The sequence below is a fragment of the Hippoglossus hippoglossus genome, chromosome 6 (assembly GCF_009819705.1).
Source record: "Hippoglossus hippoglossus isolate fHipHip1 chromosome 6, fHipHip1.pri, whole genome shotgun sequence".
NCBI lineage: Eukaryota > Metazoa > Chordata > Actinopteri > Pleuronectiformes > Pleuronectidae > Hippoglossus > Hippoglossus hippoglossus.
The window spans coordinates 27,865,771-27,883,483 of record NC_047156.1 but is presented as its reverse complement, the minus strand read 5'-3'; the positions used below and the strand labels follow the sequence as shown (position 1 = coordinate 27,883,483).

Genomic DNA, 17,713 nt, shown 5'->3' with positions numbered 1-17,713 from the left:
ACAGTTCAGTTAATCATACACAATAAGTATTTCCAAGAAAATCAAACAAAAAAAGGCAAGAGGCAAGCAAATATCCAAAGTCTAATGATGCTAGCAAGGGTCGTACATGAAAAAAACAACATTAGGAAGGACTCTGGAATGCATGTATATGAAGGTAACAAGACAATTTAGAACAATGGAATATGCCAAGCCAGAACTTTTGGTGAAGTCATACGCAGCGGTCGAAAAGACAAAAATAATCTCCTTTCCTAACCGATATTTCTTGACGTTAATAGAAAATGACATGAGTTCGGGGAAAGATGTGAAGAAGAAGCCTCAACTTTATTTAAGAGGGACTGGGGAGGAAGAATCCTCGCTACTGGTAGCGAAAGGATCCACCAAGCACGTCAGCACTGCATCAGATGCATATTAGGCTCAGTGATCTGTTGAGCTATAGTCTTAACAAAAATAAATACTGTATGATCCTTATGTGGTGGAAATTCAATAAGTTGGGTGAGACCATGCTGTCTTTTTTGAGTTTTATTTAAACCTTTGCAAATGGCTCAACCATTCAGCAGTTGTCTTGGCAGAAAGACAAAGGAAGTACAGAAAGAACATTTCAGGTGGTATAGAGTGATGACACACAGCCAGCAAATGAGGTCAAGTTTTAGATCAGAAATCATTGTGGTTTCCATCTTTAGTGAACAGATATAGAACAAACAAAATGTCCATTACACCCTACACGATAGGATTTATTTAGTATTCAGTAATAACAGATAACAATTTAATGACTTTGATCATGAACACTGAACATTAATTCACTCTCTTATTTTATAGATGTGCTCCTTTACGCTCAACATCTATTGCACTTATGTCCCTAAGGGATCCCTCACTTGTGATTGTTCCTGTGGTTTCTGCCTTTTTTTCTCTGTTAAAGGCGGTTGTTTGGATAGTTTTTCCAAACTCTTGTCAAGGGTTAGGGACAGGATGTCAAACCTTGTAGAGTTGTCAAGCCCAATGAGACAAATTGGAATTTGTGAAGATGGGCTATACAAATTAAATAGATTGATTCATTGATTCATTCTTTCATTCATACCATCTGTATGTACTGTATGTTTTTCTACAAGTGACCCCGACTGCAGAGACACATAAGCCTGAGAAGGATACGTTTGGGGTGAGTGACTGAAATATTAAAGAAATGTATTGCCTGTTTTCTTCTAATTACCTAGTCACCCAGGTGAAGAAACATAGCTATAAAAAAAAGCCCATATAGAGAAAGGACTGAACAACTTCAAATATCTGAATTCAATTAAGTTCACAATATTTGTATTATAGTTTAAAATTCTACTTATTTTTATATATTTTTAAATTAACTCCAGGCCTGACTTGATGATTGTGTTGGTAATCAAGACTAAATATAATTAAGTCCGAGCCAAGCTGCATAATTGCATTGTTATCTTTTCTCTTTATGAAAAGCGTCAGATAATATTAAGGAGGTGCTCGTTGTTGAGGGCCTCCCAAAGCTGTGTTTTCAAAGAACAATTAACGTGTATTATTCAGTTCTATATTGACATATTCTTCACCTATGTTCATGTTCAGCCATTTGTTTCAGTCTGCTGAAATTCTTTGGTGGCTAGTGAGCCTGAGAGCTTGTTAGAAATGTTATTAATTTTATGTATTTCTTATAATTAACTGAGGACAGATAAATGTTGAGCAGAGGTTGTGAAGAAATAATGTTTTAGTGTCTGTTTGTTCAATTATCTTTTGCATATTTTTGTTTTGTTATCAAGTTTTGATTCTGCCTGCTGTCATGCCCCACAAGGGGCATTGTTTTTCTTTAGACTGTGGAGCAATGATATGGTCTCTAGTCACATGACTTGGACTTGAGTCAGACTCAGTCATATATTTGTTGACTTTAGACTTGCAACTCAACTTGGACTTTAAAACCAAAAATACTTCAAGCCCAAAGTATGTTATTTAAAAAGTGTTCCACAAGAAAATGTATTTCCTGAATCAACTAAAGTTAACACTATTCATTCCCAGCAGGGAGCATTTAACACTAAACACTAATTGCAATATGCACAATGTGTAAGTTGAAAACTATAGCAACGTCCAACGACATTTGAAGTTGCACAAAGTTGAGGTACATATTAACATAGTTAGTGCTTGGATAGTACAGAGCCCCGCTTTCCATTTTAGTCTTTGTAAAGCAGTTATTTGTTTAAAGAGAGAAGAGTGTTGCAGGACTCCTGCCCAAACTGTAGTTTGATGTTCACCAAAAAAAGGGCATCATACTGTTATCAGCCAACATTACAGCAGCAATATAGTAATGAAACGTAATTTTTAAAATACTCTCTTCATTGACAATAAATGATTTTGGCTGGATTGCAATATTTGCAGTTCAGTTAATATGTCTTTTTTCTTAGCTCGACTGTGTATTTAGTATAGGTACACAACTGACAGGGAGTGTGGTCGTCATAAACTTTTCACAAAAAACAATTTGAAGTCTTTGGTCTCCTACTGTAGTGAACGTTAGTGTTGTTCATTAGTTGTGAGTGGCTTTTCAAAAAAGCTTCAACCAAATGAGTAAATGTAAATGTCTAATATTAGCTTACTATCTGTTATTGATGGATGATCAGCAACCAACCGGATATAGTGGTGGTGGACAAAGAACAGAAGATCACAGTAGTGATAAATGTGGCAATCCCAGTGGACAGTAACATCAGGAAAAAGGAGCATGAGGAGATCAAGAAGTACGTAGTGCTGAAAGAACAGCTAGAACAGATGTGGAAGGTGAAATGCAATGTGAACTCCATGGTAGTGGAAATATTAGGGACTGTGACCCTCAAACTGGGAGCGTGGCTCCAGCAGATCCCAGGTACAACATCTGAAGTCTCTGTCCAGAAGTGCGCAGTCTTAGGAAAAGATGAGATTGAAATTATGTGAAAATACAGGACTATCATGCCAAAAAAAAGAACGCTAGCATGCTAACGATAGCATGCTAATGCTAGTGCGGTCGCAAGCTTTTGTTTTAAGGTTGTTGTGAAAAAAGTGAACATAATAGTATATTAAGTGTGACCAATTGAAATGATATTAAACAAAGATATTACAATCATTATCGTAATTTTTAAATGCTTATTAATGGAAAAATACTACGTTTGTGGGTCTCTCTCCCAGCTTGCCGGTGATTTGCAAGGCGTTGCAATCTCTGTTTGGAGGGCTATAAAGCCCTACGCCTTAGCCCTACCCCTTCCACCCAACAGGTATTGGGACACCCTACTACGCGCAAAACGAAGGGGTAGGGCCAAAGGGTGAAATGGGATTTGGCCTTATCGCCCATAAAAGTGCAGTGTGAAATTTGGTGAGATTTGGACATGCAATATTAATAAAACTTAGACTATTAATAAATAGGCGACCAGCGCTCTTTAGCAGTTAGTGGGAGCAGTGTATACACCATAACAGACATGCAATGTATGAAAAAATAACACCAGTTAAATCAGTTCCATTTTTATAAAAAGCATTGACAATAAAATATTCATTGCAGATAAACCAGGTATGGTAAACAAAAAGCTTTCAAATGTCACCCTGCACCAAAGACTGTACATAAAATGTCCAACATAACAATAACAAAGTGAGACTCAAATCCCAATTATTTATTTCTTATTATTCTGTCCTCATATTCTGACTTATGCATTAATAATCAAAATCTGTTCAAGAATCTTTGCACTCTGCACCATTGCAATATTGCCCTATTTTATTTGCACATAGTACTTGAGGGTTAGGGTTAGAGTGCAATTAACCTAAAACCTTAAAAAACTTTAAAATGGAGACAATAGGATGCGCCTCCTTCAGATGTCAGTCAAATATCTAGTATGTGTACACATACATGGCAAATAAAGCTGATTCTGATTCTGTTTGAGGAGGGCTCACCAATGACAAAGTAGGTTCCAGAGGATTACCACAGGACAACCAAACATTCCACACAGGCATATTTAGAAAGGGCACTGCACTAGTACTCACAAATCATAATTTGCCTCATAGGGCAAAGAGAGGTTCCATGTGTCATGTGTCCCCTGACAATCTAGATCAGGGGTCAGCAACCTAAGGGATGGCACGCGGCGCCATAATCATTGGCACACAGGCGATTTCTTATAAAAGAAATGTTCAAAGGTTTTGCCGTCACGCAGCCTGTATTATTTAGCTTGATTGATGTTAACACCTCCCAGCCACTAGGTGCCAGTAATGCACCATAGGCTGGATGCTAATTACCATTAAATAATAAGAAGAAGACGCCTCCCAGCTGGCGCTGCTCGCATTTTCCCACATGAATCTCCGTGAAGTGCAGCCGTTCAGGTGTATTGGTGATGGCATGCCCTCTATCTAAAAAAACGAAGACACAGGCATTTCAGCCCTCATGGGAAGAAGACTATGGCTTTGTTTTTCATAAGGACCGTGCTGTGTGCACGTTATGTTTTGAAAATGTTGTGTCCTGAAAGTCCAGTGTTAAGCGCCACTTTGAGACAAAGCACGAAAGAAGTTTCAAAGATCAGGCAGACAAGGGAGAATCAATCAAACGTGCAGTGTCCAGGTATGGGAAGCAAGCCAACTCTCTCAAAGTCTTTGCCACTGCCAAAAACCATGCGACTGAAGCAAGCTTTCGCAATTCTGAATATGAGTGTGGTTGGTGGGGTTAATGACTTATTATTGCAATCATAATGAGATAAACATGGTTCTTTAAAGTGTTGTTCTATATATAGCCAATATGGATGGAATAAAATGACATGTCTGTTGGAAATATTAATGTGGTTCAATAATAAAACTTAATATACATTTTTTTTGATATGGCACACTAATTAACAAGAAGATTTCTTATTTTCACTTATTGTCAAAAAGGTTGCCGACCCCTGATCTAGATCTATAGCAGCATAACTACAAACTGTACCAAGGCAAACCTGAGCCAGCTCAAACTATAAGCTTTAGGTAACCAGTGTGTTACCTATAACTACAGTATGAAGAATAGTGTGTCAAAGGTATCTGTAAGGATCGGGCCAGACTCAGAAGACTTTAGGAATGACAGAAGCCAAGAGGATGGATAATTATAGTGAAATACAAACACAGGACACTACTATACATTTTAACTGCACATAAATGGTTGAACAGAATATAAGAAGGTGGGACCTCAAGATACAATGTATATTCAATTCAATTTTATTTGTGTAGCGCCAAATCATAATATACATTATCTCAAGGCACTTTGCATAGAAGGTTAAAATCTTAGAAATTATAGAGAAACCCAACAGTTTCCACAATGAGCTGCACTTTGGTGACTGTGGAGAGAAAAAACTCCATCATTAACTGGAAGAAACCTCTAGCAGAACCAGACATCGGTGTTCAGTTCAGAACCTCCTTACTGCAGGCAACAGGTTATGTATCCTCGCCATCCAGTTGCGGAAAAGTTTTCCTTTGGAATCTCTTTGAAATCTTCTCTCATGGCTAAGAGATCAGTCTTGTATCATCTCAATAGGGACAAATCAAAAAACCTTACCTATGAATAAGGTCAAGATAAAATTACCTTTTGCTGATTCTATGAGTAATACTGATCATAGGATAAGGCTAATGAACTCAACTTAATATTACAATTCACAAACTTGTGTTGTACAACATAAGCAGTTCCATTAAGATTCAAAATCACAATTTCACTTAAATCCAATTATAGTTTAGAGAGCTATACAATAAATTAAACAAATTCTATTATACACCAATATGACTGAACATGACTGCTGATCAGCGGTAGCTAATAAATACAGTTTTTATGTTGCTAATAAATTTTGCCTAATCAAATGGGATTTTACATGACGTACAAATCCACTTACTTAGCTATTTTACATACATTCGCAGTATCACCATAACACCTGTTGAGGTTGTTGCTTTGCAAAAAATGTTTCTCTACTTAACAAGATTTTTGTCTCAAACTTTCTTTTATATCTGAACAGAAGATGTTTAAGTGATGATTTGTGTGATTCTAGGTCTCAATAGCAGTAGGCCTGGCAGTGTTTGTCTGTGTGATGCTGGTGGTTCTCCTTCTCCTCATCAACAAGTATGGACGACGCTCCAAGTTTGGATTGAAAGGTAAGAAGCCAATATATCACTTAATCCCTTTGCACAGACTTTCTGAAGATTCAGGCTCAAAGTTTATGACATGACTAAAACTTAAAGGTGTGGTATGGTGCTATACATGAAAATAGAATGCACATATTGTATATACATTTCATATTTTATTTTATCTGTTAAAATATTTACATGCTTATATTTCTACTCTTGCATGGAGCTATTGTAACTAGTAGGAAGTGATGTGAATGTTATAGTCGTTGGCGTATTAAACCCCTATGTGTTGTCATTGGGATTAAGAGAGGGTGGAGCAGAACGTAGCACAGGAATTCCCCTCCCGGGGTCTAGACACTAGTGGTGGTTCAATCAGTAAATCTAATTTGTTTGTATGACCCATATTCACAAATATTTGTCTCATAGGGCTTAACAAGTTGTGACATCCTCTGCCCTTAACCCTCAGCAAGAGTAAGGAAAAACTACCAAAAAAACATTTTAATAGGGGAAAAAGAACACCTGCCAACACGATACAGGATCACTAATATGATCCCGATCAGTTGAGGTTGAGGATCCGGATGAGGTGATGATGATTCTCCTAAAGACTGGAGGAGATTGGGGTGGAGGTTGGTTATGCCCATCGCTGAATGATGTCTGACTGCAGAAGAGAGGAGGATGGATTTAAAGTTTGACAGCAACCGCATGATTGACTGGAAGAAACTGTGTCAAATTCTGATTGGCCATTAAGAAACACCCACAATCAGCTAAACAATGAGCAGGTAAAGTCTTCCTGACTCAACTTAAGCTGAGCTTCTTAACATAGCAACCAGACAACTTTTTTGAGTTTTTCTGTGGCACACAAGAATTAAGTCACGCTCAGGTACTCACACACACACCCGATCGAAGCTGAGAGAAGTAAAAGGCTAATTAAGAACTTAATCAAACCACCTGTTCAACCAACGCAATGTGAAGGAGACGTGTTTTACAATACAACACAGTAGTTAAGGTAACAAAAGCTGTGTCTGTATTAGTAATTATGTTGGTTTGACATAAATTTTGTTAAACCCCCCAAAAAACATATCTACTGTCTGAGACTATCCAGACCCCCTATCCAGCAGCAGAGGGAGGAGGAGAGAAGACTGACTCATATCTCACTCCACTAGAAGCTATATGCAGTTGTCGTATCAGATTCTCCAAATCCTGTTTTATAAAGTAAATTTTACCTAATGGATTTTCCTTCATTAAGATATTAGTTATCAATATGTTTGGCCACATCATATATTTTATCCATGGTTTATATTTGATTCATTTTGTCACTGACTAAATGTGTAGTGTTCAAGTTTCTCAGAATTTTAACAGATTATTAATTGTTAAAATTGTATGCTAATTGGTTGGATATGGTTCCAAGACATCAAATGATAATGTCGCACATGTACTCAATGGGCCCTATTTCACACCCGATTCAAATCTGTCCAGCATCCAAGTTGTGTAATTAGCAAATGGACTTGCCCATCTGAGCCACTCGAGGCATGTTAGCCTTAAAATATGTGTGGTCAGTTTCTAGGTGTATTGCTTACTTAAGGAACCAGTCAGTGATTGCAGTTTTGACCAACGGTGATCTGTAATGAAGACAATGGGGCAGTATTTCAATGTTATTTAAATTTTTATTTGCTTAGGGCACAGGTAGGTCTGTTTCCTTTGCAGAAAAGTATGCTCTCCAATATAATAGCAATCCCCCTAATTCTGCAGTACTGTCACACATAGGTCTAGTCTATGAAATGCTCCTGTCAGTAACACAACTATCAAATGCACTGGTCCACAGAACAATTACAAAATATGTGTCTTTACAACACCACCTTGGTACACCACGCCCCAAAGAGGTAACACACACTCAGACGGTCTCAGCCACTCAAACTGAATGCTTTTGAAAGAAAATGGAGCCAAGAATAAGACTGATGATTTCATTAAGTCTCCATATATCCTCCCCTTCATACACTCTGTTCCTCTGCTGGAAGAGGAAATGATGTGTGTTTTCTCCTTAGAAAGACTATTGTTATCTTACTCCCACTGTAATCTGCTTTTATATCCAAGATTCTTTTAATGTCCAGAGAGGACTACAAGATATCTATCTGTCTGGCTGCTTGTGTCTGTCTCGCTTTCCATCTCTCTTTCTCTGTGAGCCTTTACTGAATCTCTCCTCTGGAGATTAAGTGGAAGTGCATGACACATCATGTTCATGTACATAGACTCAAGAGCTAAAAGAAGTAGAACTTGTGTATATAATAAAAGGTCACTGAATGCTTTGGATTTACACAATATCTGACAATATACCATAACATTTATTTATGTGCTGTTGATGAGAGGTTGTTTCAGGTGTAGGAGGTCGAGCTCGGAGTAGGCTTCTAACAGGCAACAGATGCAAAAATGAAAAAAACTAAAAGAAAACAAATATCTATCTGTGAAAAAGCTGTGACACACACGCACAAGACACAGATGAAGATGTCAAGAGAGTTTGTGGTGTTAAAAGGATAGTTCACCAAAAAATGAAGATTCACTCATTATCTACCCACCACTATGCTGATGGAGGGGTGGGTGTTGCAGCCGAATCAAATACAATTACTTCAATTGTATTTGATTCGGCTGCAATGTGGTGACCTACACTTCAGACGTAATAAAGCAACAGAAAAAACACAACATGCCTCCATACTGCTCGTGTGGTGTCCGCCAAGTGTCCGCAAGCCCCGACATTAATGTTCGAATCGAAAGCGGAAGTGGCTAAGCTAGCAGACGTAGCCACGCAAAGGTGTGTCCAAGAGTCCTTGAATGCACCTCGTAGAAAGATATCAGCGGACATTTAGGCTAAAAACATAGTGTAAATTACGCCGTTTCGAGTTGAATATAAATGTCGGGGATTGTGGGTAACACTTCGACATTATATATATCAACATGTTTGATGATATAGTTACACAGTACATTTAAAACATTTCATAGTGTTCATTTTATATTTACTCAGCTGTTCACATAGAATTGGGGAAACGTCATTAAATATGAATCTTCTCATGTCAATCATCTATTAAGAGATATTATACTGAATATTATCTGTGTGCGTCTAGCCGGGCATTGCGCACCGTGGCTCGGCTAGTGGAGCCCTTGCATGCCGCCTGGCTCTCTGGCCGGAGCGAGATGGAGAGAGAAAGACGGAAGGAAAAAGAGAGAGAGATAATCCTGAGAGACACGGTGAACTTGACAGGGCAGGCACTGGGATTTCTGGAACGCTGGAAAAATAATTTAATATCATCAAATACTTGCACCATGGCTCGGCCTATGGAGCTTTTTTTCCACACAAAAAAAGATGTGTGTCCTATTTACCGGCGGGCCAATTAAGATAGACATATGATATTTTATCGCGGGCCTGATATAATTGTACAACGGGCCGGAAGTGGCACGCAGTTTGACATGTCTGGCATAATTGAACCACTGTTGGAGTCGGAAGAAGGACTTGCAGGCACAGAAGCAGAGTTAAAACGTGCAAAGAGGATCAATCAGTTGGGCAATTTTTGGCAAAAGCATTCAGATTCGATCATGGCAGGAGGAGAATTGACAAACGAGTTAGTAAAAAAATCCACAGAGAATATGCAGATGTTATTACATGTTGTTAGACCTAGGACCTAGTAGTAGTATTTGACGTCCTAGTCAGATATATTTAACCTTCTCAGTTACAGTCATATTGTCTTATACAAAAAAAGAATCAACAAAAGTTATGCACATGACATTTTATTGACCAGATTCAAATAATGTAACATTGATATTGCCTAAACTAGCTCTCAAAGTCCAGGAAATGGTTCCTGAGGTCTTTTTCAGACCAATGTTAGCTGCACCTCAGTTATTAAAACCATTGTGACTGCCAGCACAGAGAGCACAAAAACTCAATGTGACATTGTCTGGCAAGTCAAAGTACACGCCAATCAAATATGTCCAAGTACACATTCCTAATTGAATTAGCTTGTATTGTAATTAGAGTAATTCATTTGTTAACCAAACCATGCAATAATGTGAGGAGGGTTGCAGAAATCTTATTACTTTACAGCTAGTTATTCACTGCATTCACAAACATCCTCACACCAACACAATTCTTTGCATTTGCAAACTGAGTACTGTTTCCAGAGCCATCAGTCAGTAAGGGATGAATGCAGTCATAAAGCTGTGATGGCCAGAACCACCTAGGCAGTATAATATTCCTTGCGTGTTGTTTACTCTCGTTTACATGTCACTGCTTTGCTTTCAGTGTCTGTGACATCCTCCTCTATTAACCCCCACCAATAAAGCCCTGAGCAGCAAACCAATCTCCAAACCAGACAGCAAGACTGGGATAGAGGAGGGTGTAAGAAGTGTTTACACTTTGCCTGTCTTTATCAATCAACATCAGAGTGATAAAGCAACACACAGAAAATGTGTAGCATAGGTAGAGGGAGAGAAAATAGCTCAAGTGCAAACAGGGACAACAGTAAAGGGCTGAGAGGTTTTGCGTTGGGATAATGTGTTTTTTGTAGTGTGTGAGTGTGTGTGTGAGTGTGAGTCATGCCTTAATGTTTTTAATAATGCACCAAGATAGAGGTTTCCTTGCACAGTAACACATATCCAAGCAAAATTGTTATTACAATGAAATATCCTTGACTGAATCTATACTGAATCGAATCGAGAACTGGTCAATCGGAATCGAATCGATTTGGGAAATCAGTGGCGGTACCCAGCCCTAGTAAAGAAATTACCAATGTTAAAATTACCACTCGGCAGACTTCCAGTTAGCTGTGATCCCTCTGCAGCGTAGCCGACAGGGAGGCCAGCCAAAAGAAAACATTTTTATACTGGAGGTGGAAAATGGGACTGTAATTGCATATGTTCCCCAAAGCTGATCTAAGTACAGCACTTCAGATATCTACAGTAACTACTCTTACCTTCAGCAGTTCTCCCCTGGAGTATGAACCATTTATTTATTTACTTATTTGCATGCCCCCTTTTGAACTTTGGTTATTTTAAGACTCCCTCTTTACCATCCTTTTGGTTACATTTGTATTTAGTAAACGATCAAGAAAAGGTTTAATAGGTGTATTATTGCGATGCCAAAAGGCACAGTGAAAAATTTTGGAAGCACGGAAATTATAAGCTGGTGAAAATGAAAAAGTTAGGCGCACAAGCGCAACCAATGTAACAGGTTAGTCTGGAGCCCTGGTGATAAATGTGTTAATAATAAAAAATGATTGCTGCCCACCTCCACTGGCAAGCAAATGGTCCTCCACCCATTTTATGCTCATCAAAATTACACCATAAAAATTACAAAAATAGGATTTTTTGCAGCACAAACCTGCTCTGTTATTTTCTTCTGCAATAATCAACGGTGGTCAGTAAAATGGGTCACCTGTGTGACATCTTAGATATCTGTCTGTGTCAATGTATTTTGTTAAATGTTTTTGGGGGGCTTTTCATTGCCTTTTTTAATGGATAGGACAGAGTAGGCTGTGATGGGGGGGCTAAGAGAGAGTGGGGGACGACATGCCTAAATGGCCACGGGTCGGAATCAAAGGCCTCTGTGGGTTAAGGCCTTGCCTTGTTGGGGTGGCAGCTCTACCAGGTGAGCTATACGCCGCCCCTATCTGTGTCAGTGTTTAGTATAATCTACTGGCAAGTGTATTTTAATAGTTTCTATAATTGCATTATGTAATAAGATTTAACTTTTATCTTATTAGAAAACTATTTGGTTTCATCTGCAGATATACATTGTCCCTCTGACAGTAATTCGATATTCAACCAGCCTGTACTACTTGTCTCTGTCTTCCTAGGACCAGTAGCAGTGATAAATGGTGAGGAAGATTCTGCCAGCCCACTTCATCATGTGAATCACGGGATTATCAGCCCCTGTACGCTGGATGCAGGGCCAGATTCTGTGTTGATTGGAATGAACAGAATCCCTGTCATAGAGAACCCACAGTATTTCAGACATGGACACAACTGTAACAAACCCACCACCTGTGAGTACACATGGATGTTTTTTATTGATTTTTAAAGCTGAGTGTCAATTTTCATTCTCTGCTGAAATGTCAGTCAATTCTTCATCTGGTAATTTTTCAATCCATTCAAAGTTAAACGTCATGGTGACATCACAAAACCCTTTATTGCTCTGTCAATGTGTTATCTTAAAGGAGACATATTATGCCACTTTTCCACAATTTGGCCTAGTTTATTGGAATCTTAATGATAAGTCCCCAAAATGAAGTCCAGGGGATGAGAGTGGAGTAACACAAAGATGAAGGGATATTTTAAAGAAGAAAGGAAACATAGAAGTTTTAGTGTGTTTATTTACAACAATTAGAAATATAACAAACAATTAAAGGCAAGCTTCCTCCAAGTACAAGCTGAAAACCGATTCATCAAAAGCAAACAGAACAATTTTCTCAAATATCACGTCTTCCAACCACCACACAGCTTTCTCCCTTGCTGCCATTGGGCCCACTGGCACTGATTCACCATCGATTCCCACTTTAAACTTGCGCTGATTATGTGATTGGCAGGGGCTGACTAGGACAATTGTCTGCTCCTCTTAAACCAATTTGAAACCAAATCATTTGTTTGATGACGAGGATAAGAGAGACATGCTTGTCACAAGAAAGTAATTTTAACAGTTAGATATTTAATAAATTTCTTGTTTGAATTTCTGTATCCATATACACATTCCGATAATAGAAATATAATACGATTTTGTAAATGCATTTATACATAATCTCCTTTTTCTTTGTTTGTTTAAGTAATTGCATAACATGTTTTTGTTCTATACCACTCTCGCAGGACTGAACAACGCTCATGTTTTATGGCACTCTAAAAGGAAAGCTTTAATTTACGCAAAGACTAAGTTTGAAACTTTAAGAGTGAATATTCCTTATGACATCATGCACAACATCTGATTGTTAGCTTTGCCACATTGCATTCTAATCAAGTGAAGCAGAGCAAAGTGAGGTTTTAGCATGGAACGCCTGTAAATTGAGAGAACAACGATAGTAGGTGGCGGTATGAACCTTGGAGTTGGATTGGCAGCTTTACCAGAGTTATGGACTAAATCAAACCTTATCCTAAACCTTCTATTTATGCCCCATTCTTAATAACTATCTAATTTCAGAGGATAAACCTCGGAGAATACTGAAATCCTATGGATACAAATTCATCCCTACAAAGGTTCTGCACCAATGTCACCAGGGGGCTTCATAATCCTCTTAAATTCTATCATAATGATACATATATGATATCTGTTAAAATTGTGGTGTCCTTGGGTTTAAAAAATTGTTTGGAAGCAGTATTGGCTAATCCATCTTCCTAAGCATTCACACTAAGTACATGCTTCCATTAACATTGGGCCTTTTGTCCAAACCAAAGGGGAGAATCTTTTTCCTAACAAGACTTATTAGAAATTTTATTTATTTATCTATGCCTATACGAATATCACACTAAATCCCTGATGTGATGTCTTGAACTTTTCTTTAGTGAGGCATCTAATTTTGTAGCTGGCTTTTGTTAAAGTAACTCTCTCAAAGAAATCCTTGCATGGCTTGTAATGACAGTAATTCCTTCCTCATATAAAATTTAGCAGTAATCCTGTGCAAAAATGTTAAGTGGGTCCGTAAACATCCCGATCTTTGGAACATTTGTAGTTTATTAACGAACTACTAACAAGAGTAATTGTACTTGTTAATCATTCAGTTCAGCTGCATGTTTCCACCTGTACTGTTACCCCAAATGGGCGCTCACTTCAAGCAAGGCCACACAAAGTAGTCACACTAGTGAAAAAATAGAGCAAAAAGCATATTACGTTGCATATGAAGTATTTAACAGGCAAACACACTGATCATCTTGTTTTTCCACATCAGAAGCTTAAGCTTATTGAATCAATGTGAAATTTCTTGATAAAAGTCAAGTTACAGTTTTTATTTGAGGAAAGTAAAGTCAAATTAACATATGGGGTTGGATTTATATAGAGGGTGGGTGTCATACACACCCTCATCATTCTGTCTCTCATTTAATTCCTCCTGAGGTTAGTCGGTCACTAACTGACCTGCCTGCCATCCCGTACCCTGCCCATGCGCTTATGGTGCATGATCAGAGTCTTCACAGCCAGATAGGCACAAACTGCTGAATCAGAGATTATAGCCATTAGCGCGTTGTGTGTGTCATGTGTTTTGGGGGGCCGCTTGGTGGGATGTATTGGTTGCATATTTTTTTGTTAAGTGTAGCCTACTCTAGCTCGCTATTTAGCGACACTTTAGGGTGGTGTAAATCAGTCTCCTATAAACATAGCCCAGATGCCGCTAAATTGCAAAATAATTAACCAGGCAAAATAATGTCATTTTGATTAAAGGGTCTGTGCATCAGAATAAAATACAACACTTCCACTTTAAGCCAGAAGGGGTTAAACTAAGACATACATTTTTGTTGTATTTAGAGGAGTTGTATCCACAAAAGGGGGTCTTATCTAAAAAAAATGGCAGTATGTTTTTCAATGTTTCTTGGTGTAGAATATATTGTAGTTTGTAATGAAAACATTTTTCTTAACAAATGAAATTATGTTGAAGTTAGTTCTAGTTCTAACTTTTGACAAGATTTGTAACTTGGCTGAATGGAGCTTTAAACAAAATGACAAACAAACACAACAGACCCCCGACAGACAGTTTGAGAGATCATAAGCATTGTGAAGGGATAATATAAATCTTTTTTTTTATTACTTTGTGGTAGCATTAGACAAAGATTGTAATGGCAGTCAACTCAATCACTCTCTCTCTCTCTTGCAGACGTTCAGCATATTAAACGACGGGACATTGTCTTGAAAAGGGAGCTGGGAGAGGGAGCCTTCGGCAAGGTCTTCCTGGCTGAATGTTACAACTTGAGTCTTACCAAGGATAAGATGCTGGTAGCTATAAAGGTAAGAGATAGACGATGTGTGTGTGTGTCCATGCATGTTACATTACATTATATATCATTTAGCTGACACTTTTACCCGAGACGACTTACAGTAAGTGCATTCAACCATGAGGTTACAAACCCAGAACAGCAAGAATCATGTAAGTACATTAGCTTTCAAAAAGCCAAACTAGGGGACTTCCAGTTATAGTGGCCACGTAAGAAGACGTGTCTCACAGAGCTCTGCTTTAGCTACTGCAATTCCTACTAAAAATACTCTAATTTGCAACAAAATTTTCCCAACACAGTGTTGATGTGGATATTGTAATGTCGAAGGCTGGCAAAGTAAAGAAAAGAGCGAAGAAAACAGAGTTTTCATCAAGATTTGAGGTTCAGTAGGTTTATTTCTATATTGCAAGGTAATCTAATACTCTTTGTTGAACATGTCTCAAGGAGTAAATCTTAATTTTGTTTCCTGGAACTGCAGAGGTCTGCAAAAGCTTAGAAGAGTTAAACAAGTTATGAATAAAATAAAGGATATGAACTCCCAAATAGTATTTTAACAAGAAACTCATCTTTTAGAGGAGGAAAACAAAAAGATTAGGAGGAGGTGGCAGGGTAGTGTATTCACAGCATCATTTTCATCCCAGGCTAGAGGAGTAATGATTATTATTCATTAAACAGTCCCACTTCAAGTGAAGAATGTAATTAAAGATAGAATGGGAAGATATTTAATAGTCCAAGGTACTCTATTATCAGAAAATGTTAATATTAAACATGTATGGTCCCAACATAGAGGATCCTAACTTTTTTGAAGACCTGTTTCTTAGTCTTTCAACACTTGCAGGCCAATACATAATAGCAAAGGACTTCTGTTCGAAGTGAGGGTCTGAAAAATCTCCGTTTGGAGGGGTATAGAGCCCTACCCCTCGACCCTACCCCTCCTTCCCAACAGGTATTGGGACACCCTACCCCTACACGTGAACGCGCAAAACAAAGGGGTAGGGCCAAGGGGTGAAATGGGATTGGGCCTAATTGTACATTAAACCCCAGTATGGATAGATCCACAGGACTAGATCAATCCCATAACAGGTGTAGAACATTAATAAATCATTTTATTAAAGAATTACAGCTATTAGATATATGGAGAGAATTGAAACCACATGCCAAAGCCTACTCTTGTCACTTTCACATATTCGAGGCATACTCTGGAATAGATTACTTTTTAATTTCCTCAGAATTGCGGTCCAAAATTCACAACTGCTTCTATGCTAATATTGTGATCTTGGATCATGCGCCATGTTGTTTAGTATATGTGGATACAAAATTGACAAAAGACCCACCTAGATGGCATTTTGCTCAATAAGCCATAACTGCATATGGAATCATGATATCCCAGTCCCAGTGGCACAGCTCAGCCATGGTAGCTGAGCTGTGAGAGTAGAATTACATTCATAACTCCAAGGTTTCTCACAGTAAAGCTGGGGCAAAAAGCTCATACTATCCAAGGTAACTATCTTGTCAGATAATGTTTCTCTGAGGTGTTAAGGGCCAAGTATATAATAACTTCAGTTTTATCTGAATTTAGAAGTTAAAAATTATAGGCCATCCAGTCTTAAAGACATTAATTTATGATGATGTAAAGAAAGCATGTTTAAAGTGCAGAACCTTGTGGAGTCATTTTAGGATTAACAAATTGGAATCTACAGAAATTAAATATATAATAATCCGAGTGTTTTCACTAGGGTGTAATCATCTAAATTAAAAACCATGTTTTTTTTGCAGTAGTCCAATCTAGGTCTGATCTAGGTGATGGTTAAAGAGAAAAGATAATCTAAAGAAACATTATAAATGCAGACTTTGCTTTTTAGCACAAGGGGATGTTTCCATGGCTACAGCAGGAGTACCACTGCAGTATCGATACAGTAAGGACATCATGGATACTAACCCTTGATCCAGTCATGAATTTCTTATGTTATCTTTCTTTCTCCCTTTCTCTCTCTCCAGACTCTGAAGGATCCCACTCTTGCAGCTAGGAAAGATTTTCAGCGTGAGGCAGAGTTGCTGACGAACCTCCAGCATGAACACATTGTAAAGTTCTACGGAGTGTGTGTGGACGGAGACCCACTCATCATGGTCTTTGAGTACATGAAGCACGGAGATCTCAATAAGTTTCTCAGGTGAGTTCAGCAGACAACAGGAGCAACAACAGTTGGTGGAGGAGGAGGTGAGCAGATTTGGAGTGGAATGTTGACGGAAATACTTTTCTCATCATGCTCAACAGATGAAGGTGAAAATATCCAATGTAAACTAGCATTTGCTCTGTTCTTTCACAGAAGACTTACACAAGACTATCTCCCTTTGACCCTTTCAATTCATTTCAATTTTAATTGTGAGCATACATACATTTGCTGCTATCGGTCTAGAATGTCGTGCAATACATGACACATGGAGCTTCTCTTTCCTTTTCTCCCTCCTTATCACATTAAAGAAATTAATGTCTCATCAATACAGGTTACTGATTTGACTTCTTTTCCGTAGTCCCTATGCCATATCATTTGCAGATCCAGGGCCGAAGCTGTGGCCGAATCATGGATAATGATGGTGAATCGTGAATCAGATATCGTGATCTACATCAGTGGTTCCTGAAGTGGGGGTCCCGACCCCCCGGGGGGTCGTGAGATGCCATCCA

At 38.3% G+C, this 17,713-nt stretch overlaps 1 protein-coding gene across 1 annotated transcript in view; it reads left to right on the top strand.

The window, feature by feature from the left end:
- Positions 1-17,713, top strand: part of LOC117762750 (NT-3 growth factor receptor-like) — a 123,660-nt gene that overhangs the window by 81,137 nt on the left and 24,810 nt on the right. The window contains exons 11-15 of the mRNA XM_034587343.1: positions 1,107-1,153; positions 6,006-6,108; positions 11,919-12,107; positions 14,913-15,043; positions 17,029-17,201. Coding sequence (XP_034443234.1) covers positions 1,107-1,153; positions 6,006-6,108; positions 11,919-12,107; positions 14,913-15,043; positions 17,029-17,201 — 643 coding nt within the window. The remainder of the gene's footprint in view (positions 1-1,106; positions 1,154-6,005; positions 6,109-11,918; positions 12,108-14,912; positions 15,044-17,028; positions 17,202-17,713) is intronic.